We start from the raw sequence: 21,714 nt of genomic DNA on the forward strand, positions 1-21,714 counted from the left end.
TTGGCTCAGGTGACCACCAGTCACGAGGAGCCGGGGGAGGAGGGAACTCTTGAGTTAGGAAACCCAGGCCCCTGGGGTCGCACTTCTGCTTTCGGTTGTTTGAAGATGCAATGCTTTGTTAGCAGAAACATCCCCAGGCAGCTTTGGAAGTTGGCAGGGAGAAAGAAGATTCAGGCTCCAAGTGAGATTTTCCTTGAGGGGCCTTTTCTAGAAGGATTCAGTCTTCCTTCTCTGTGTAGGGGCAACCTCTCTCCAGAAAGGGTCTCAGCCTCAGGGAAAGCTAGGGTGCTCAGGTGCTCGGTCGTGTCTGACTTTTTTGCAACCCCTGGGACTGTAGCCTGCCAAGCTCCTCTGTCCATGGGATTCTCCAGGGAAGAATACTGGAGTGGGTTGCCATGCCCTCCTCCATCAGGAAGCTAGAGTAGGGCACAATTCTGCGGGGAGACCCCTGCCCATCATCCCTGGAGGCTGGACCCAGGCGGGATGCGGGGATCCGGGGCATCTCTCCGGACCAAAGGGTCCCAAGACGCCAAGGCTGGGGGCGGGGGGCCCTAAGAATGAATGAGGTCTGATAGATCAGAGGCAAGAGGCAAGTGGCGGAGTCCGGGCGGGGTCCGCCGAGGCCTGGCGCGTGACCCGAGCCCGGACGGGCCGGGCGGCCGGGCGGGGCGGGGCCGGGTCAACGGGGGCAGCTGCGCGCCCCGCCCCGGGGGAGTGTCCCGCCGGGCGCAGACACCTTAAGGGCCTGCGGGCTGGGGCGGAAGCCTGCGAAGGGGTGACCGGCGCGAGATCCGAGTTGGGATCCGAGTCGGGGTCCGATCGCACCGGCGAGGGAGCCATGGCGTCGTCCGGGCCGCTGGTGCCGCCGCTGCTGCTGCTCGTGCTACTGGCGGGCGCGGCGCGGGCCGGCCTCCACTTCCGCCCGGGCCGCGGCTGCTACCGGCCTCTGCGGGGGGACCAGCTCACCCAGCTGGGGCGCAGGTCGGGGCGGCTGGGGGGCCCTGCCCATCTCCCTGGGCTGCGCGCGCTCAGCCGCCTCCTTGGTGTGCCAGCAACCGGGGCGCCCTGCTTCCTTTGACCTCTGAGGGTCAGGGCCAGCCCCTAGGCTTTGGGGGCCCTCTTTTTCACTTGTGCGGGGTTGGACGGGCCTCACCCGTGCTGGAAGCAGGCCAGCCCCGCCGACCTGCATTTGGGGCGTTGCTGGCCGGAGCAGTCTGGTTCCTGCATTGGAGGTGGGGGTGGGGGTAGGGGTGGGGGGTTGCCCTGCCAGCTTCAGAGCCTGAGAGGGCGGGGATCTCCCAGCGTGAGATGGGTCGCCTGCATTCCCTCCCGCCCTCCCACTGGGGAGGATGTCTGGGCCCCCCACCCCCACCCCGGGAGAGGGGAGAGGTGCCCAGTGCTGATTCTGTTGGTGCTGTCTGTTCCCAGGACGTACCCCCGGCCTCATGAGTACCTGTCCCCGTCAGATCTCCCCAAGAGCTGGGACTGGCGCAACGTGAATGGGGTCAACTACGCCAGTGTCACCAGAAACCAGCACATCCCCCAGTACTGCGGCTCCTGCTGGGCGCATGGCAGCACCAGTGCCATGGCGGGTAGGTCAAGGGCCAGCGAGGCCCATCCAGCTGCCTTCCTGTCTGCATGGGTGGCTACAGCCCAGGGTCCAGGGGAGTCACCCTGGGATGGGGAGGGGGGTGTCTGTGTCAGGCCTCGGGGAGCGGATCTGGGGCCTTGTGCGTGCCCAGCGGTCACACAACTGAAGCCTGGTGACAAACAGCTCCCAGGCCCTTATCTGTCTCAAAGCTTGTGACCTGGGCCATTGGGGCCCACCCCACAGACTCGCCTGCTGGAGTTGGGCATGTGAACGTGAAGCTGCTTTTCAGGGTAGTTAATATTTGAAATGAATGCTTGTCCTGGGCTTGGGCTATTGAGCAAGTCCAGCTTTCTTCTCATCTGGACCTTAGCCGCCTGGCCACAGGGAGGGCTGGAAGGCTTGAGGCCTGGAAGGAGGGGACATCAGAGGTTCACACCGCTTGAGCAGGCTACTGGGCCTGCCTGGGAGGGTGGGTTGCAGACTTCACACCAGCCTGGGTCTTCTGGCAACCCGGGGGTTCCACACTGGAATCTATGAAACGCCTGCCCTGACGCACTGTGCTAGGCAGACTGACCGCAGTGTGGCTACTGCCGCTGGCCAACGTTCTGCGTATCATTGAAGCTTCCTGACTGCACTGTGATTGCTCCCGCTTTGTAGAAGAGGAAACCAAGGCTCCTGGCTGAGCGGTCAGGAGACTAGACCTTTGTGTGAGCGTGAATGACAGCCAGAACCTGAGCCCGTAAGCTGGGCTGCCTTGAGGGTGAAGAGCGGGGTGTGGGGGCGGAATCTGGACCCCAGTGTCCACCACTGTAGCAGGGGCACCTGGTGGGTCTCCGTGGTGGCCCTGCCCCATCTCTCCTGGGGGCTGGGTGGTACTTCTGACCCTTCAGGATGGAGGAGGGAAGGGACTGGTAGGCTGAGCCCCATTTTTAGCTAGGGAGGCCCCCGCTGACTGGAATGGAGATGGACAGGGCCCCTGGAGAATGTGAAGCCAGAGGTTTAACCAAGGAGCCACTGGGAGAAGTCTGGGTTGGGCAGGCAGGCAGGGTGTGGCCAGCCTTGAACCCAAAGCTCGTGGCAAAGGCCTGGCAGGAATGGCGCTCACTGGCCTAGAGGAACTGAGAGAGCCTTTGTGGCGGGGGCGGGGGGGGGGGGGGGGGGGGGTAGGGGAAGCTGAAAAGGTCACCAGGGGCCCTGCGCCTGAGGGATCTTAGGAGGGAGTCACAAGCCAAAATTTGCATCTGTAAAGGAACACAGTGCCTGGAAAGGCTGTCTGGTCCATTGACCTTTCCCTGTTCAGAGGTCAACCCTCCACTGACCAGAGTGGACCCTCCTGGGCAGACAAACAATGGCTTCCCCCTCCCGACCCTCGACGTCCTCCCTAGCAGCAGACATCCTCTGCCTCTTTCACTGAGAAAACAGCAGCCCCCAGAAGGGGACTTCCAGGGTGCTGGCCCAGCTGCCGCCTACCACAGCTGGTCATAGTTCGCCTGCGCTCCCATCCCTGGGCGTCCAGCATCTGAGCCCTTGGCCAAGGCTGCACCTGCCAATGCCCACTCCTGCTCATTGCTGAACCCCACTCCACCTCCAGCTGCCACCCCACTTCTGGGCTCTCAGAGGTGCCTGCAGCCCGCACTTCCTCTCTTACCTCCTCAAACCCCTCCAGCCACACTTCCAGTTCTTTGCCAAGGTCTCCATCATGGGGCCACCGTGGGCAGGCCAGGTGGTCGCCCCCTGGCCTTCCCTGCCTGATTGTGCTTGATCCGTGACCCCCCACCCCAGTGCTTTCCTGGCTTTCAGTCACAGTGGGCCCCTGATCTCTGCCTCCCTGGCCCCTTTGGACCCTCTTACCGGCTCCGCATCCTCCCAACTTAACTTCTGAACATTGGGTTCCCAGGACCCTACATCTGGACTTGGCCTTCACGTCCACCTGATGCTCTTCTTCTCACTTGGACACCTGACACCTCAAACCTCACCTGCTCCTCCTTTCCACCACCACCTTCACCCCCAAACCAGTTCTTCCCCAGCCTCCTGATCACTCCAGGAGAACGCCTTCCTTCCCTCACTCCGGCCGAAGCCCAGAAGCACGCCGGCCACCTGTTTTTAACCTTCAGACAATCAGGCCGTAGGGCTGGGCTCTCCCTTCAAGGTATATCAGGGATTTTGCTGGAACTGGGCCCTGGCCTCGCTGCCGGAGCTGCCGAACCAGTCCACCTGCTGCTCCCCAGCTGCCCCGCCTCAGGCTTCAAACAACTCCGACCCAGGCCAGGGCCCCTTTTTGTCCTGCTTGCAACTATTTTAAGACTTCAGGCAGATTAGCCCAAAACCCTGACTTGCCCACAGCCCCTATGTTAGCTGACTCCTTATTTGGTGTTGGGACCCAGCTTGGATGTCAAGAGCTGAAGAACGGGGGTGGGCGGGGGGTGACCTCAGGCCAGGCCCCTGCCCTCTCCCATGGGTGCCTCCCACTGTCTGTATGTACCCCCCATCCTCTCCTCTCTTTTCCTGGCAGCGTGGCCCGTCTCCCTGACCACATGAAGCTCATAGGGTGGGAGCTTTGTTTTGCTCACTGAACAGGGCCTGGCGCACAGTAGGTGACCAGGCGGCCGCAGATGAGCAGGGAGGATGAGGGGTTGAAAGGGGAAGTGCCAAGTGCTAACCTCCGGGGGTGGGTCAGGTGCAGATTGGTTGAGAAACAGCAGTGGGGGCGAACGGGGCCCTCATCCCACCTCCAGGCCTTGCCCAGTGTGCGACCAGGATGGAGAACCTCCACGTTCATGGCAAGGGGGCTTCCAGGGGCCGGCAGCCAGGATGAGGCTGCAATCAGTAAAACCTCAGTGAGTTCATTTAGGCAGCTGGTAGTTACTGAGCAGGCTTCCCAGGTGACGCAGTGGTAAAGAACCCGCCTGCCAGTGCCGCAGACACAAGGGACATGGGTTCGATCCCTGGGTCAGGAAGATCCCCTGGCGTAGGAAATGGCAACCCACTCCAGTATTCTTGCCTGGAGAATCCCGTGGACAGAGAAGCCTGGCGGACTACAGTTCATGATGTCACAAAAAGTTGGACGTGACTGAACACATTTATTTACTGAGCACCAACGACGTGCCAGGCAGCATAGGAGCTATGCTATGCCAGCACTGCGGGAGCGAGATGGTCCGTTAACAACGGAGCGAGGGGTAGGGTTAATGGGTGAAATGATGTCAGCTGGAGGGTCAGCAAGGCTGGGGAGGGATTGTGAGGGTTGAGGGCAGACGGCTGTGGGAGGCTGCTGAGAAGGGGCTTGGGGAGAACTGTGGCTGGGAGGGGTTGGCCACATGAGGCTCTGTAGAGGTGTGTCTTCAGTAGAGCCCCAGGGGAGTGTGGTCCAGGCACTGGGGAAAGAGCTGGGGCACTGCTGGTGACTGGCTGTGGGTTCCAGAAGGCCGAGGGCAGGTCACAGGGGCGGATGTAGAGCCCTGTGGGCCCAGAGCCTGGGAGGTGACCCCAGGGATGTAGGGGGGCATGGGACTGCAGGAGAGCAGGAAGGAAGCGCCTGGAGGGGGCTGCTGGGGGGTGGAAGACCTGGCTGCTTGCTCACTGTAATCAGGGAAAGAACAGGCTTGGGAGTTCCGATTTGGAGGTGGGATCTCAAGATGTGGGCCAGCGTGGGTAGTTGTGGGATCATCACCTCAGGAGGTGGCAAGTGAGGTGGCCGGCTAGGGTAGGTCTGGCTGTAGGGTCCCCAGGACTCTGCACGTGCAGGGTAAAGGGCGTGGCCACCCTCAGCTGCCTGTGGGGTGTGTGGGCCTAGGTGCGTGGGGAATGAGAGGGGTCACCCCACCGGCCCGTGGTCTGGACTCTCCAGTGCCCTAGAGGGGGCTAGTCAGTAGCAGCCTTCAGGCAGGACACCCCTGAAGCTGTCCTGGTATTTGGTGGTGGGGGTCGGCGCCGACCCATGTGGCTGCTGTCCCCGCAGACCGGATCAACATCAAGAGGAAGGGGGCGTGGCCGTCCACACTGCTGTCCGTGCAGCACGTGATCGACTGCGGCGACGCCGGCTCCTGCGAGGGGGGCAACGACCTGCCGGTGTGGGAGTATGCCCACCGGCACGGCATCCCCGACGAGACCTGCAACAACTACCAGGCTAAGGACCAAGGTAGGCACCGCTCGCTGCCCGCCCCCGCCCACCCCACCCCAGACACACGCACATGGGCACACGCACGGCCTCCCTCTTCCCAGGGCAGGTGTGGTCCAGAGCCCAGGCCCACACGCTTCTCAGGTCCTGTGGCCAGCCCCGGGGGAGGATGGGACGGAGCCCCCTGGCTGGGGCTAGGGGATCAGGAAGTGGGGGCCTGGCGTCCTTGTTGAGAAGACCGATGAGAAAGACTTGGGGCGGGGCTGTCCAGCCTGCGCGCACTGTGGCCAGGCCGGTCCCTGGTGTTTGGATCTGGCATTTTAGTGGTTTCACAGCCTTCGTAAGGGGAGCGTGGGTCCAGGGAAGAGTGTTTCCAGGAGCCTGGTAGGGAGAGCCAGCAGGCAGCAGGAGGGCCTGGCCTGAGTCACGACCCTGGGCCGAGGGCACTGCTTGGACCAGTGGACTCAAGCTGGCCTGCAGTCCCTGGAGCTGGCACGTTCCTTTCAACCTGCTCCCCTTGGAAACCAAAGGAGAGAAAGAGTCCAAACCCCAGACCCACAGTGGGTAGTTTTAAGTCTCCTGTCTGAGCTCCCTCGTAACCAGAGCACAGAGCTGGGGCCAACTCAAAAGGCCTTCTGAGACAGGAAAGGGGAGGATGGGGATGATCAGGGGCCCAGAGAGGGGACTTTTCTGCCGCCCCCCCCCCCATCTATAAAACGTGTGCTCCCGCCCCTGAGCCTTCTGAAGGCGCCATCCCACGCCCACGGGTGCCCCTGCCTTGCCTCCTGGCCATACTCCCAGCCAGAAAGCATCCCCCCAGACTGGTCGAGTGAGTCTTGTTGAAGTGGTAGATGCCACAGGGGTCAGAGGGTCAGAGAGAGGTGCCCAGGGTGAAAAGGAGAAGGGGGGCCCTTGAGGGCTCAGAACTGGAGACCCAGGTGGTCTTGGGGCCCTGCTCTGCCCAGAACTGGCCGTGTCTGCCCTCAGCCAGGCCCTGGAGCTCACCTAGAACAATAGGGCCAGATAGAACTCATCGGCCCCTGGTTGTATGCAGTTAAGTGGTCTTGTCTTTGCGTTAGCAAATGTGGCCACAGAGCCATCATGTTTCAGGGTGTCCTGGGCATTTGGTGTCCAAGGGGTGAATTAAACCAACAGTTTAATCCTCAAAGAGTTTACTGTCCTGGGGGGAGGAATCTGGACAGACATGAAAATTATGGCAGAAATAGGTAACATGAAAGCAGTGAAGAGTGGGGCTGCGGGCCGGAGGCAGGATGGATGAGGCGAGAACGCACGAGACGGTGTGGCTGGCGTCTTCCAGATCTAACAGCCGCACTTTGTTTTGAACCCTAATTCTTGATTCCTCCTCAAATGAAGAAAATGCTAACTTTCCCCCGAGATGTGTTAACTTATTCACTAGCCAACAACATAATCTTATTATAAAGGCTGCTCCCCTTGGAAATCAAAGGAAATTACTAAAAATTATTGAAAATTAAGAATTTAATTACCCTCTATTCTGAGCTATAGAGTCTTATGCAAAGGCCTTTCTCCTGGCTTTCAGGAAAAGTCGAGCTTTTGAGCGCCTACTTTGTGCTAATTAATGTTGTCTTTTTGCTGAGAGCTGGGGAGGGAATGGTTATCGTGACTCCTGTAGCTGAAGGAAGAGAGTAATTTAAACACCTGAGCGCAAGGTGATTTGTTTTATTAGTTAGTGGATGGAGCACTCAGCTAGAAAAGTGAAGATTGGGGTCTGGGCGCACTGCTTTGTTTGCGTGTTAACGAGGAAAGGGTCTCACGCTGCCTCTCCGTGTGGTCCCCAGAGTGTGACAAGTTTAACCAGTGCGGGACTTGCACTGAATTCAAAGAGTGCCATGTCATCCAGAACTACACCCTCTGGAAGGTCGGTGACTACGGCTCCCTTTCAGGGAGGCAGAAGATGATGGCAGAAATCTACACCAATGGCCCCATCAGGTATGGAGCTGAGACCCCTGCCCTCGGTGGGCACACAGACTTCAGGTCGAGGAGACCCAGGTCATTTTCATCGCTTTTCTTCTGGCCAACTGTACCCACAAGGCTAGAAACAGCTGCCACATGAGTTTTCTCAAAATTAAGCTCAGGGCTTTCCCAGTGGCTCAGTGGTAAAGAACCTGCCTGCCAATGCAGAAGACACGGGTTTGATCCTTGGGCTGGGAGGATCCCCTGGAGAAGGAAATGGCAACCCATTCCAGTGTTCTTGCCTGGAAAATCCCATGGACAGAGGAGCCTGGCAGGCTACAGTCCACGGGGTCACAAAAGAGCCTGACACAACTTAGCAGCTAATCAAAAAGTAAAGCTCACCAGTCTATGTGCCCCTGGGAGGATTATTGGGAAGGAGGCACACGTGTGTGGGAAGGTCCCAGGGCACAGGCCATGCTGCGGGGCTGCCGGTATAGCAACCATAGCGGGGACGCCAGGTGAGTAACAACAGAAGTTTGGGCAGAACCATCAGGTGTGAATTATCTGAGCTGTTCCTAACCGTGGTGAACAGTGGCCGCTGAAAGTGTACATTCTCCCTGCTTGCTCTCAGCTGTGGCATAATGGCAACAAACAAGATGTCTAACTACACTGGCGGCATCTACTCCGAATACAACGAGCAAGCCTACATAAACCACATCGTCTCTGTGGCCGGTTGGGGTGTCAGCGACGGCACGGAGTACTGGATTGTCCGGAACTCGTGGGGCGAACCATGGGTAAGATGAATCTACTGGGACTGCTCTCATGTAGATGGTTTTGAGGGGTTTGTAGCTGAGAACTGCAGCCCTGAGCAGTGGGGCTTCGGGCTCCAGATGTGAGGTTGGGGGGCTTCTGCACCACATGGTGATGGTGGGGAGCTTGTTCTGAGCATCACAGTGTGTTCAGCAGCCTCTTTGGCCCCTACCCATTTGATGCCAGATGCTCCTTCTCCCTGTTTCCCAGATGTGACAACCACAACATCCCCAGACATCTCATGGGGGTGGGGAAGACCCTGGTTGAGGAGCCCTACTTTAAAAGTTTCCATTTAGCTTGCTTTATTCCTTTACAACCATCTCATTCTTTCTCTTGTCATATTTTCTGGTCTCCTAAGTAATAACCAGGGTTTCCTCAAAAATACCTTTTTTAAAAAGTATTAGTCTTGGCTGTGGTGGGTCTCTGTTGCTGCATGGGCTTTCTCTAGTTGCAGTGAGCAGGGGGTCCTCTTCATTGCAGCAACTTTTCCTGTGGGACCCGGGTTCTGGGCACTGGGGCTTCACAGTAGTTGTGGCGTGTGGCTCAGTAGTTGTAGCTCCCAGGCTCCAGAGCTGACTCAGTAGTTGTGGCCCGCAGACCCAGTTGCTTTTTGGCGTGTGGAATCCTCCCAGACCAGGGATCGAACCTGCATCCCCTTCATTGGCAGGTGGGCTCTCATCCACTCTACCACCAGGGAAGTTCAAAACACTATTCAGGTTGGGTTAAAAACCCAGGGGAGTTAAATCAACTGCCAGAATTTTCATTTCTGAGACCTCGTATTAATGATTCAGCTTCAGACACTAATTCATTATGATGAAATCCAGAGATTATTTATGTCAGTGTTGAAATGTCAGTATTTTTTATTCAACGACTATAAATGGGGGTGGTAATATGTAGTGCAGACATCCGGTTCAGAGTCAACATTTTAGCTATATTAATTAGTTCTTGGTATACAGACCCACGTACCCCTTGTGTTAAGGATTAACTAAGTTTAAATATTTCACGAAAGCGCTATCTGAATCGGGGTCTTAGGAAAGGGGAAGGGCAGCTGAGCGGGTGACTTTGGACACTGCGGGTTCTCTGAGCTCGAGGTGGATTGAAGAGGGAGGAGAGCGTCTCTGAGAGCAGACAGGGGAGGTAGGAGATGCGGGGTGTGGGGGAGTCCCCAGTCCTCACGCACAGTCCCACTCCTCACAGGGCGAGCACGGCTGGATGCGGATCGTGACCAGCACCTACAAAGGTGGGGAGGGCGCCCGTTACAACCTGGCCATCGAGGAGAGCTGCACGTTTGGGGACCCCATCGTTTAAGGCAGAGCAGCTCTTACAGAAAGGATCGCGAGAGCCGGAACCAGAGGGGATCCCATCGTCACAGGCATCGGGGTGGCGCTGCCATGGTTTGAAGGAACTGGGGGTTGATGTTCACATATGTGACAGCCAGTGACGGCCCTGAGCACAGAGGAGACATGGGTGGAAATGCCACATAGGCTGACAGAGGGGAGAACCGGGGAGGGGCCGGCTCCGCGCCTACACTGGACGGCTTCCTGCTGCGAGGACAGCCTGGAGAAGAGGGATCCGGGGGGCAGTGAACGATGTGACCTCCACAACAGATGATCTGACAGCTGTGGTCTGGGAGGTAAAACGGCTCGGACTCACCACCAGTTCCTTTGTCACCTTGAAATCAATGGGGCGCACGGGGGGAGATGGCAATTTTGAGTTGCCCAAGTGATGAATAAAATGCACACTTCACGCCAGAACTGAATCTGAGTGCTTTATTTACACATAAGAACAACATGACACCGGGATCCTCACCTTCTCACCAAAGAAAAGCTTTTATACGTTCTTGGAAAATAAAAGTAATCACAGTAATATGAACTAACCAATCAGATCTTGTGCAAAAACAAAAGCCAACTTTGAAAACAGTTCATCTGAGTGTCTCAGTCTCTGAATTCTACCACCCCAGGTCTGACAGCTGACTACATCCTAAGGGGTCTTAGAAGCCCAGTCCACTACCAGGGGAAGTGACACTGTAGAGGGATCCAGGGGGCAGACCTGGACTTAAAGGAGAGGGCCCATTCCCAAGTTTTCCACTTACACTGCTAACGTTTTCCTTTACACACAAGTCCTTCACTTCCTCCCATCAGAGCCCATTTCCAAGACGCTGACAGGGCCTCTTCAACATCGGCTTCTGCACAGGGTTATTCCACAGGGGTCTCCGGAGGGGCCGGCTCCACTCTGGGGATGCTCTGAGTCAGTTCACCAGGATGAAGTTAGACTTGCAGTGAGCTGTAACAAACAGAAGGGACCTGGGTTAGAAACAAGAGGGAAACAATGATATCAAAACTGCAGCCCAGGGATGCTCACGCCAGCCTTACCTATGAACTCTGTCACGGGGTCATGTTCACCTTCGGTTTTAATGGTGCCAGCAATGCTATCGTTTTCCAGGATGGGGAGAAAAAGCTGCACAAAGTCAGAGGTGTAGGGGGGAGCGATGACATCCAGCACCTGTGGGGAGCACAGCCTGTGAGCTGGTCAGATGGCAGCAGCATGGAGGGACCCCCACCCCTGTCCCCACTCCCACCCTCTTCTTCCTGGAGACCATCCCAAACTCCAACATGAAGATGGGCAGGGGACAGAAAGGTGTAACAGCTCCTGTGGATAGGAGGTGCCTGACGGACCAATATCCAAATCACTGTCATCACCATGACTACTGTTGGGTGCAAAGTGACGCCATCAAGCCCAGAGGGTGCTGCCAGGGCACTGACCTCGGTCACAAAGTGGCGAATGAGGGAGATGTCAGTGTCCAGCTTCTCCAGACACTTGCGGATGTAACTGACCACAGGGAGCACGTAGCCCCGGCTCAGCAGGTGCACCATCCTGTCCAGGAGGGTCTTCTTCAACTCGAGCTGCGGGTGTAGAGCGACAAGTGTGAGAAGGGCCATCTCCCCGCTGCCCAGCTCACCCCAGGCCGCCACTCACCTGCTCCATCACGTCCAGCTGCGAGTGCTCTGTCTCGAAGAGCTTCACCAGCAGCTGCAGGACCTGGGGGTGCAGGAGCTGATGGCAGGTGCTGATCTACAGAGAGGCCAGAGGGAGCCACCCTGAGCCGCATGGCTGCGGCCATGGGCTCCCCATCGGCCTCAGGGGAGCACCACCAAACACGGCTCGAGGCGGAAGACAGTGGTTCCCAGGGCCAGTCAACTTCTGTCCCATTCCTCATCCTCTCAGGAACACTTGATAGAAACTGAGAAGTCTACAGAATCAACGAAACTAGTTCCTTAAAAGGAAACTCCTCATTTGGAGTAGAAATAACTAGCTTTGAAAAGACTGTTTTCTGAGGGCACGGAACAGACACGTGGGAGGCGAGGACGCAGAGCTGCTGCAGGAACCTCGCAGCCCCTACCTCATCCAGCAGCGCCAGGTGCACCGGGGTGTGGTCGGTCTGCAGCTGGAAGTACCTCGGCTCCGACACAGTCCAGTCCACCCACTTCAGCACCCCCATGGCCACCACTGGAAACCTACCGGCAAACAAGGCAAATGCAAACACCAAAACCAAACAACTCAGTCCAGCCTATCACTTCACTCTTTGACGTGCTCTGCCAGGGAGATGCCATGAGTGCAAACAGTCTGATGAGAGCAGCACCCTCTGACTCGGGCGCCAGAACCCGAAACCCATGCTTGACCAACTTTGCTGGTTTAGAAGAAGAAAGCCATTAATGCAGCACTCTGAGAGCTTGGTGGACTGGGCTAAAGCAAGCCTTTAGGCTCTAGTACAAACGAACAGACGAAAATTCACATGCCTATGAGGACACCTGTGTGTAAGCTTTCCTAGTGAGCACTTACTTATAGAACTGACATAACACACATCTATCCAGGCAAAACTCTGCTGGTCTAACTTTTACTCTGAATAGATCCACTTCTTCAAATCAATTTTTGTAATTCTGGTTGGTCTTCCTTCTTAGTCTAATTTGTGAACAGATTTCTGGCAGGTAAATGGCAGGTAAATATCTGAAAATTACTCATGCTGCTAAAACAAAGTTCTCTCTATATATTTACAAAAGAAAAAACAAATGAGTAAGTACCTCTGAATCTTTTGTGATATATTTTGAGTTGTTAATATGAAAATTCAAACCAGCTCCTCTCCAGAGAATTACAACTAGAACCTTCATCTGCTCACCGGATGCACTGATAGAGGGTGCTCAGCTCAGCCACGAGCTCCGACGCCCCTTTGTTCTCATTGCAACACAGGTTGTGAACAGTCTCAACAGCTTTTGACGTGGACTTCAGCTCGTCTTTATTGATGCTGACACGCTTGTTCTGAAAACACAGCAAGCTGGTGAATCCTGATGGCACCCGTGTCCCTGCAGTCGGGGTAACCCAGCCTCCACCTTCCCTCTGCAAACCCTGTCACACAGCGAATACACACTGCAGACCAGAGGGACCTGTGCCTCTCAGTGTCTTAAGGAATCAGTTTCGTTTCTTTAGTCACACTTCAGATTACAGTTTGAATTAGTATCATAGATGCGATGCACATTTCCTTAAGACATTTAGCACTTTGGCTATTTTATGCAGAAACACCAGAAAAGACATTTCAGACACTAGTTGGGCCTGTGACTCTCTACAGCCAAAATTCACACGTAACACCAAACAGAGGTGGTTCATGTCTCCCGAAAGCCCATGCGCTCTCAGCACAGACACTACCTTCTTCCAGGTCTCCACCACGCTCGCTGCATATGCCAAGATGTGGATATACTTGTGCTTGTGGTCCTGGTTGATCCTGGCCCCGGGTTTAAAGAGTGACTGCATGAATAGGTCCAGGAAGGCGGGTACCCGGATCTGAAAAGAAACACAACTCAGTGAAAACGAAAGCAGGAATGAGATGGGAGGTGAATCCACACATGCCCACGCAGGAGTGCCAGCTCGGGTCCTTCGCTGAGAGTGCGCCAGGGGGCTTGAGGGCCGAGGACGTGATAAGGAAGGACCAGGGAGAGGACAGGAACACTTCAACAGGCATGAGCACTCCCTAACTTGAGAACTAAGAGGAGCACCAACATTCCAAAAGAATATACTTCCAGTTGGCATTGAAGGTGTCCCATCTTATGGTTAAAATGAAAGGCCACTCACGAGTTCAACAGGGGGCGGGTCCATGCTCGTAAACATCTTGAACAGGACTGTGATGTCGGCCGGGTTCAGGGCTCCCTTGGACAGCATGGCCCCGAGGGCCTGGCACGCCCGGGGGTAGGAGGCAGCTGTGCCCAGAGCTAGTGTGATCTGACTGGCGTCGTGGCCTCTTGATGAAACAATATCAATAACCCGTCATTGGTAAGGTGGCTCCCTGCCCGGCCCTCCCCTGCCTTCTCTCCCTCCCGCCTTTCACATTCATGCTTTGAATTGTTGGGAGTCTCTTTGTTTTTTCAAATTTCTCTCACCCACTGATATTTTTTTACCTACTGACCCATGAAAACATTTGGAGCTAACTGGGAAAAAAGGATCCAGTGCAGCGTACAGGCTTCCTAAAAGGAACCATGCACTTTTCAGTATCTTAAGACTCTATGAATAGAAAATAAAGCTAATTAGTAAAAATAAACTTTTATTAGCTAATAAAGCTAATAATTCTGTTCTGTAAAAGATGGACCACAATCTAACAATTGGACCACTGAAGAACTGTTTCAAGACTACTGTCATTTGCTACTGATGAATCCCAATATATTGGGAATAAATAAATTCATAAATACAGTGAATTAAACTGTAAGCAAATCCTTTACAAAATACTCATCAAAGCAAAATTTTAGAATGCAAGCTCTCTTTCCCAGCTCTATGGGTAAGAGGAAGTTATATCAAAACAGGAGGACCTAGGGTCTTCAGTTGTGGACACAGGGCAATGGAGAGAGCAGAGACAGCGCCTCTCACCTCTCCTGGGCGAAGCGCTGAACCTCTTGTGCAATCCTGCGCACAGCCGAGCCCCCCTGCTCCTCCTGGGCCAGCACGGACATCAGGGCCTGTGCGAACAGGTACGTGTGTTCCCCGTGGCACACCATCTTCTGCAGAATGGAGAGAAGAGCATGTTTGAGCTTTGTGACCACAGCAACAGCAAAGGCAGATGAGAGTAAGACGCCAACAGTTCTGCACCTTCTGGGGAGGTGACCTCTGACCCAGACATTCTCCAGAGTAAAGAGCATTTTGCTTTTGAAAACACATGACCCCAAATGACCTCCTTCTAATCTGAGCCACATAAAGTAAAGAACTTACTGCAAACTCGGGGAGATTTTTTTCAAGGTTTTCTTCTCCTCCATCTAAAATTGTAGCTAGAGAAGTACGGAGCACTCTAGAAAACACCTCCAGCTGCTGGCAGGCTGTGGACACACTTGTGATCTCCCCTTGGTATCCTGCGTCGGAAATAAGCTACAACACAGAAAGGAGAAGCCAAACACACAAGCCATGGTCACAGGTTCACAAGAAGGTGGCCGACGGCGGGGTCTGGAGTGAGAAGGGCCATGCACTGGTTCTGGGTCTCAAATTTTTACTTGGGTGCCCGTTTCACCACTAACTAGGCTGGTAGCCCCAGCCAACTCCCCACCCCCAACCCGTGACGCTTAATCTGTGAGACGGAGGAGACTGACCAGACACTCGTAAGGGCTCCTCTCAGAACACATTGGGCTCTGTAACATGTTACAAACCCTAAAACACAGTCCATGTCAACCCCAAAACATACACATTCTGTGCTTTTCTTTCTCAACATTTAACAAGACTAAAGTGAAACAATGAAAACCTCTACCAAAAAAGCACACAGGATCTTTTCAGAGGGAACAGACCACCAACCAACCAACTCAAAGTAACCCTCATTTCATGAGTACTTTTATCTTTTCTCTGACTCCAGGATCCTTCCTACCTTAACAGTGAAGTTAAGCATCAAACAGTCTGGGTGGGCTTCAGCCAGCTTGTAAAAAAGGTCTCTCCAAGTGGTGTGTGCAATCATTTGTTCAAGCCAAGCAGGGGTCTGACAACAAACAGACAGACAGCAAGGTAAGAAGCCTGGCTCTAGCTTAACTGAAGGTTACGTTGTGCCAACAATCACAGAAGAGCCCCTGGGCGCCTGGCTTCAGCTGCAGTGTTCTGTGCAGGGGGAAGCAGGCCCCGGGCTGGTGAGGTCATATGGGGCCGAGTGGTAGAGCCAAGGGATGCCCTCCCACCCCAAGCTGGGGCATTTAGCAGGCGATTCAGAAGTTGGGTCTCCCAGCCTGACTTCAGCCCCCAACTCTCTCATGACAGCATGCCAGGCGCCGGTGTACATGTGGAAGCAGCAACGTGTTCTAGGAGCTGGGGTATAGGAAGGGGAAGTTCCTCACCTCTCCTTCTTCAGTAAAGATAGAGTCTGCTTTGCGGGGGTCAAAATGTTTGATCAGTAAACTCTTCAGGTGATTTTCCACAGTTTCCTGAACCTGCACTGGCTCAACACCTGGAAGAGAATGAAAGCAACAAGATGGAAAATGGCTACTTCTCAATTCGTGTTACTTTAGAGAAAGTAGATCAAGAGTCCATGTGCAAATCATGTATTACAAAACTGCTTCTAACCATTTAGGATTTGGAGTTTCTTATTAAAATTAACATTACACATATTTAACATATTGCTAAGACCCCAAAAGGAGACCAGGGCGAAACAGACACAGATGCCTGTTTATGTGTAAAGCACAGTGACGTCTTCTGAGGCTTGCAGGGAACAAGGACAGACTGCCAAAACAGACAGGGAGGATGACAGAAGAACAGCCCCCACAGCAGAACAGATAGCTGTCGGCCAAGAGGCACTCCGGTGTGGTCACCATGACAGCAGCAAGTCGACTTGCTTCTGGGCAGCACTTACCCCACCATGTCATCCCTACTCAAAGGAGCCGATTTCCAGCAAGGCCCTACTTTGATCGTATTAGCTAAAAGCCATAATCATACCTGGTCCTCAATTACCCATCATCCACTGCTCACTATAACAGACTTCTTAAAAATGACACAGTGAACATACACCCTCCAATTCTACAACATGGCAGGGAGCAACTCAGCGAGAATTACACTTGCAAGCTCCCTGCAAACCTCAATTATTGAACCAAGCAGATGAAAATGGGTAAGAAGTTCAATTCTTACTTAGAGAAGTCTTTATTTCTTATTTAAATTTATTTATTTGTTGCACCGAGTCTTAGTTGTAGCACATGACATCTTTTGTTGAGGCATGTGGGATCTAGTTCCCGGACCAAGGATTGAACCCAGGTCCTCTGCACTGGGAGCATGGAATCTTAGCCACTGGACCACCAGGGAAGTCCCTCTTACTTACAGAAGTCTTAAAACCAGAAAAACAAAGAAAAGCTTTCCAATTTATCAGCATTATAGTGATCCATATTTGCAGCAACATGGATGGACCTAGAGACTGTCTACTAAGCGAACTAAGTCAGAAAAAGACAAGTATCATATGATATAGCTTATATGGGGAATCTAAAAATAAATGATACAAATGAACTTACTTACAAAGCAGACTCACAGACTTGAGAGAATGGGAAGGGTGGGAGAAAGGACAGTTAGGGAGTTTGGGATCAACATGTACACACTGCTATGTTTAAAACAGATAACCAACAAGGACCTACTGTACAGCACAGGAAACTCTGTTCAATATTATGTAACAACCTAAATGGGAAAAAATTTGAAAAAGAAAAGATACATGTATAGGTATAACTGAATCTGCTGTACACCTGAAGACAACAGAACATTGTTAATCAACTATACTCCAATATAAAATAAAGTTTTAAAAAAATGATCCAATTAGAAAGATGGGGGTGGGGAACGGGCAGGCCCTAGGCACCCCCACAAAGCACCTGTCTGGATGAGCCACTCGGCCAGCAGGTTGACGGTCTGCGCCACAGCTGTGTAGTTCTCGGACAAAAGCTGGATAACATTTTCTGGAGATCCTCCTGCCTGAAAATACCTAGAAAAGTGACAGACAAGCTGTGGCACTCGAATGGACACAGAGGGCATGGGGATGGACAGCCATGAGGGGTAGCGAGGAGGAAGACGCGTTGTTCATGCTTTTAAAGTGGGGGCCCCTGGAAGCCTTCCACTCATGCATCATGTCCCTCTGACTTTACATGTCACCTCTGGGTCTGTTATGCAGCTTTCTCCTCCCAACGCAGCCAGAGTTTCTCACGTACCTCTTTAGAGTGTTAAAGATGGAGGGCTCCATTATATAATCCCGGGTAGAAAATTTATGTAGGCACTCCTGCTGGACCTCAGCGTCATCTTCTCCCTCTCCATAGTCATCCTCCTGTGGTTGGCAGAAAGAGCCAGGTTATTTTTTCATTACCACAGACACCCTGAAATTTCACCTTAAGCCCATGTAACGCTGTCCATGTCAAGCATTCCACATTTATCATTTCATTTGACTTTCAAATGACAAGTGACCAAGAGAATGGAATTGAGAATCATACCAAGTGGGCCTGCAGCATGACCCCATGCTTGCACAGCGTGCACGGTGGTCACAGAAGTTACTGCATCTCACAGAGGACACCTCGCCCAGTACCTGTCTCTCTTTTCCTGAACAAAGGTAAGAGCAGTGCCCTTGCCCACTGGGTTGCTATGAGATCCCATGAGCTGATTTCTGGAAAAGCCATGCTTAGCACCTGACATTCAGTAAGAGTTCAGCATATTTCAGCTACGATTACTGTCTTCACTGTTACTCTCTCTTATGTGCCACAGAAAGCTTCCCAACAAAGACTGATGAAGCGGTTCTTGAAGACACAAGCCATCCATTTGCTGTTTGGACTCTAGCCCCCATTCTGCACCGAAGTTACCTTTAGCCAGTCACTGAATCTAAGGGCAAAGCAGGATGAGGATGTGGAGGTGATGGACTCAATGCCAAGGTCTGTCCAGCTTTAACACTGTTATACCAACAAGCAGATGCTTTTTGAACATTCACTCTGTACTGAGCACTGTACTTGTCACTAGGAAAATTAAGAATGAAAGACAACGGACAGTTTTTTTCTGCTGAAGGAGTTTACAGACTAGTAGGAGAGACCAACCTCAGTGCAACTGACCCTTACACAGTGCGGTAAGAGATGAGCCAGGGATCAGCAAACTGGGTGACTTTCCCTTCCTCCTCCATAGAGTCATGGTTGGACTGAGTGGGAAATGAACATCTAGTCCACCCCTCCATCGTGGGAGCCTAGCAGGGCCAGATCAGGATCGTGCTTCAAGTTCCCCAAAAGTGAGCCTCCCCAGCCCCCGTCTGTGGGGTCTAGGCTTAGCTCTGCTATTCAAAACAGCATAAGCCCTCAATTCATAAAATGAGGGCACTGACTGGACAGCCCTCAGACACGCCCCAGGTGTATCACTATGATTGGAAGGTGTAATGTGACAAATACTAGGGCATTTTGAACAAGATGCTTGAACCACCAACCCACCATTGAACTGACTGATGCCTTACGTGTCTCTCTTCTGGATCACCTCAGTGATCCAGCATCTGCTAGAGTGGTGACGGAGACAAAGGATGTAGGTGGGATCCCCTTCCTTCATGTACTACTTTCTTGACTGTGGGCAGGACCAAGTCCTCCCATCTCACTTTCTTCATTTACAAAATGAGCAGAGTAATACCCAACTCAGTATTTGTCCGTGGAATGAGATAATGCAGGAAAGCATCTTACCAGCCCAGATTTTCAGTTAGCTAAATCTGACTCTATCCTTCAACTCTAAGCCTCCAACACCATGGAATGAGCCAACACTTGAATCTTGGAGTGTCACTCCCTGCTCCAACTCTTGAACAAGTCATGCTCTTCAGCAGCTCTCAAAGGCCCTTTAGAACCCACTGCTTCCACCAGACAACTAAGTACACAGGCCTCCTTTCAGGTCCTGGAAAACAGTGCCCACCTTTGCACCCCTGCACCCTGGCTTTGATGTCTTCCTGTGCCCCACCTGCCTCTTTCAAGGGAGAACATGCCCCTGCAGGCTTTTTTCCTTCAAAACATAACTTCGATTGTCTCACACACACCTAACCTTGACTCCTGTTCAAAGGTAGGTTCCACCCTAGAAACTAACACACCACTATTAAAAAAAAACTAGACCCTCGGCATTAAAAGTCACTTCAGTTGTGTCTGACTCTTTGTGACCCCATGGCTCCTCTGTCCATGGGACTACCCAAGAATACTGGAGTGGGTAGCCATACCCTCCTCCAGGGGATCTTCTAGACCCAGGGATCCAATCTGCATCTCCTCCATTGCAGGCAGATTCTTTACTGCTCACCCACCATGGAAGCAACTATACTCCAATAAAGATTAAATAAACAGATAAATAAAAGGCAGGTTCCTCCCTCTTGCCCTCTAAACCAACTGCTTTCCAGTCCCCAGGGGAGGAGCCTGAGAAGCTGGGATTCAAACATCACTTCGGGAGGGTCTTCGGATCAGAATCAGGTTGGGGTCCCCTGGCCCAGCGAGAGCGCCCAGTTCGGGACCTGCAACCCTGACTTCAGAAGAGAAGCTTGTGACCGCCCCCTCACCATCCACAGCAAACTTTTGAAGGTCAAGGATGGACGATCCTTTTGTCATTACTTAGGCCAAGGACTGACTGAATCAGCCAGAGCGCCAAGAGTGTGGTTTACAAACAGTAAAGCACGTGTGAGAAAGTCCAAAGTTGCACTTTCCCCTCCTGATGCTGAGTTGGATTTTTTTTTTTTTTTTTTTAAGTATGACTACTTTTGAAACTGTCTGAGCTCCATCCTCTACTTTGGAGCTTGTGTCCGCCCCGCCCGGGGGGCTAAGAATTCCCAGGACCCGCCTCTGAGGCCGCCCCAGGGTGGTCGGAGGGTCAGCTCAGGTGACGACTGGGGGGCGGCGCCCGTGCCTGTCCCTGCGGGGACCAGGTCTTCGTCCCGCGCCCCCGCCCCCAAGAGGCCGCGCGGTGGGTCCCCGCGGCTGCAACAAGAGGGGCGGGCTCGAGGCAGGGGCGAAACGCGCGGCAGGAGGGGGCGGGGCGGGCTGTGCTTGGATCACGCGGCGGGGGCAGGGGCGGCCAGCCGGCTTCGGGGACCAACATTCCTCGTCGGGGGCGCCCGGTGCCCCCCTCACCTGGCCGCCTTCCGCCTCGTCGCCCCACTCGGCCGCGTTCCCGAAGTAGTCCTCGTCCATGATGGCGCCCGGCGTGGCCCCCGCCATCCTCTCTCGCGAGCGCGCGCGAGAACACTGAGCATGCGCACGGCGGACCGGCGAGCGCACGAGCGGCCCCGAGGCCCCGCCCGCTGCGGTCGCGCGCCTCGTCCCCAGGCGGGAAGTGCAGGGTCCCGGCGGAGAGGCGGGGCCAGGTGGAGGGGCGTGGTCGGAGGGAAGGGGCGGGGCGCAGAGGGCGGTCTATTCGCCTGCAGAGGGAACCGCTGGAGTAGATCCCCCAAGGCAACCTGGCTGGGCCCCAGGGATGTTGGCTCTAGATAGGTAGAAGTTTCAAACTAGACTCATACAGGCCTGGTTTCTGGTCCCATGTCTTTCTCACCAGGACTTTTGGTACTCTGAGCATCACTTTGCTCATGTGACCCCTGGGTTAAGAGAAGGGCAGCCTTATCAGGCAACATGGTTTATGATATCACTTACATGTGGAATCTAAAATAGTGATACAAATGGACTTACTTACAAAGCAGAAATAGATTCACAGACATAAAAAAACAAACATGGGGAAAGGGAAGGAACAAATTAGGAGTTTGGGGTTAACACATACACATTCAGTTCAGTAGCTCAGTCGTGTCCGACTCTTTGCAACCCCATGGACTGCAGCACGCCAGGCCTCCCTGTCCATCACCAACTCCCAGAGTTTACCCAAGCTCATCTCCATTGAGTCAGTGATGCCATCCAACCATCTCATCCTCTGTCATCCCCTTCACCTCTCGCCTTCAATCTTTCCCAGTATCAGGGTCTACCAGTGAGTCAGCTCTTCGCATCAAGTGGCCAAAGTATTGGAGTTTCAGCTTCAGCATCAGTCCTTCCAATGAATACTCAGGACTGATCTCCTTTAGGATGGACTGGTTGGACCTCCTTGCAGTCCAAGGGACTCAAGAGTCTTCTCCAACACCAGGTTCAAAAGCATCAATTCTTCGGCTCTCAGTTTTCTTTATAGTCCAACTCTCATATCCATACATGACTACTGGAAAAACCATAGCCTTGACTAGACAGACCTTTGTTGGCAAATAATGTCTCTACTTTTTAATATGCTGTCTAGGTTGGTCATAGCTTTTCTTTCAAGGAGAAAGCATCTTTTAATT

General features: G+C 53.5%; 2 protein-coding genes across 2 annotated transcripts; one reads left to right on the forward strand and one right to left on the reverse strand.

The window, feature by feature from the left end:
• The first annotated feature begins 706 nt into the window (after window positions 1–706).
• CTSZ (cathepsin Z) lies at window positions 707–10,198 on the forward strand. Its single transcript, XM_043883702.1, has 6 exons — window positions 707–981; window positions 1,429–1,592; window positions 5,547–5,726; window positions 7,523–7,673; window positions 8,269–8,431; window positions 9,645–10,198. Exons 1-6 carry the CDS (start codon window positions 839–841, stop codon window positions 9,753–9,755), a joined length of 912 nt encoding a protein of 303 aa, XP_043739637.1. The 5' UTR covers window positions 707–838; the 3' UTR covers window positions 9,756–10,198.
• Window positions 10,199–10,202: 4 nt separating this feature from the next.
• NELFCD (negative elongation factor complex member C/D) lies at window positions 10,203–20,678 on the reverse strand. The gene is made up of 15 exons (XM_043883701.1): window positions 20,534–20,678; window positions 17,630–17,742; window positions 17,297–17,406; window positions 15,791–15,900; window positions 15,334–15,441; window positions 14,694–14,846; window positions 14,355–14,485; window positions 13,569–13,734; window positions 13,146–13,280; window positions 12,622–12,761; window positions 11,848–11,962; window positions 11,424–11,519; window positions 11,210–11,350; window positions 10,820–10,949; window positions 10,203–10,730 (listed from the first exon to the last, which is right to left on the reverse strand). Exons 1-15 carry the CDS (start codon window positions 20,618–20,620, stop codon window positions 10,696–10,698), a joined length of 1,770 nt encoding a protein of 589 aa, XP_043739636.1. The 5' UTR covers window positions 20,621–20,678; the 3' UTR covers window positions 10,203–10,695.
• Window positions 20,679–21,714: the final 1,036 nt, after the last annotated feature.

The sequence above is a fragment of the Cervus elaphus genome, chromosome 23 (assembly GCF_910594005.1).
Source record: "Cervus elaphus chromosome 23, mCerEla1.1, whole genome shotgun sequence".
In the NCBI taxonomy this organism is placed as follows: Eukaryota; Metazoa; Chordata; class Mammalia; order Artiodactyla; family Cervidae; genus Cervus; species Cervus elaphus.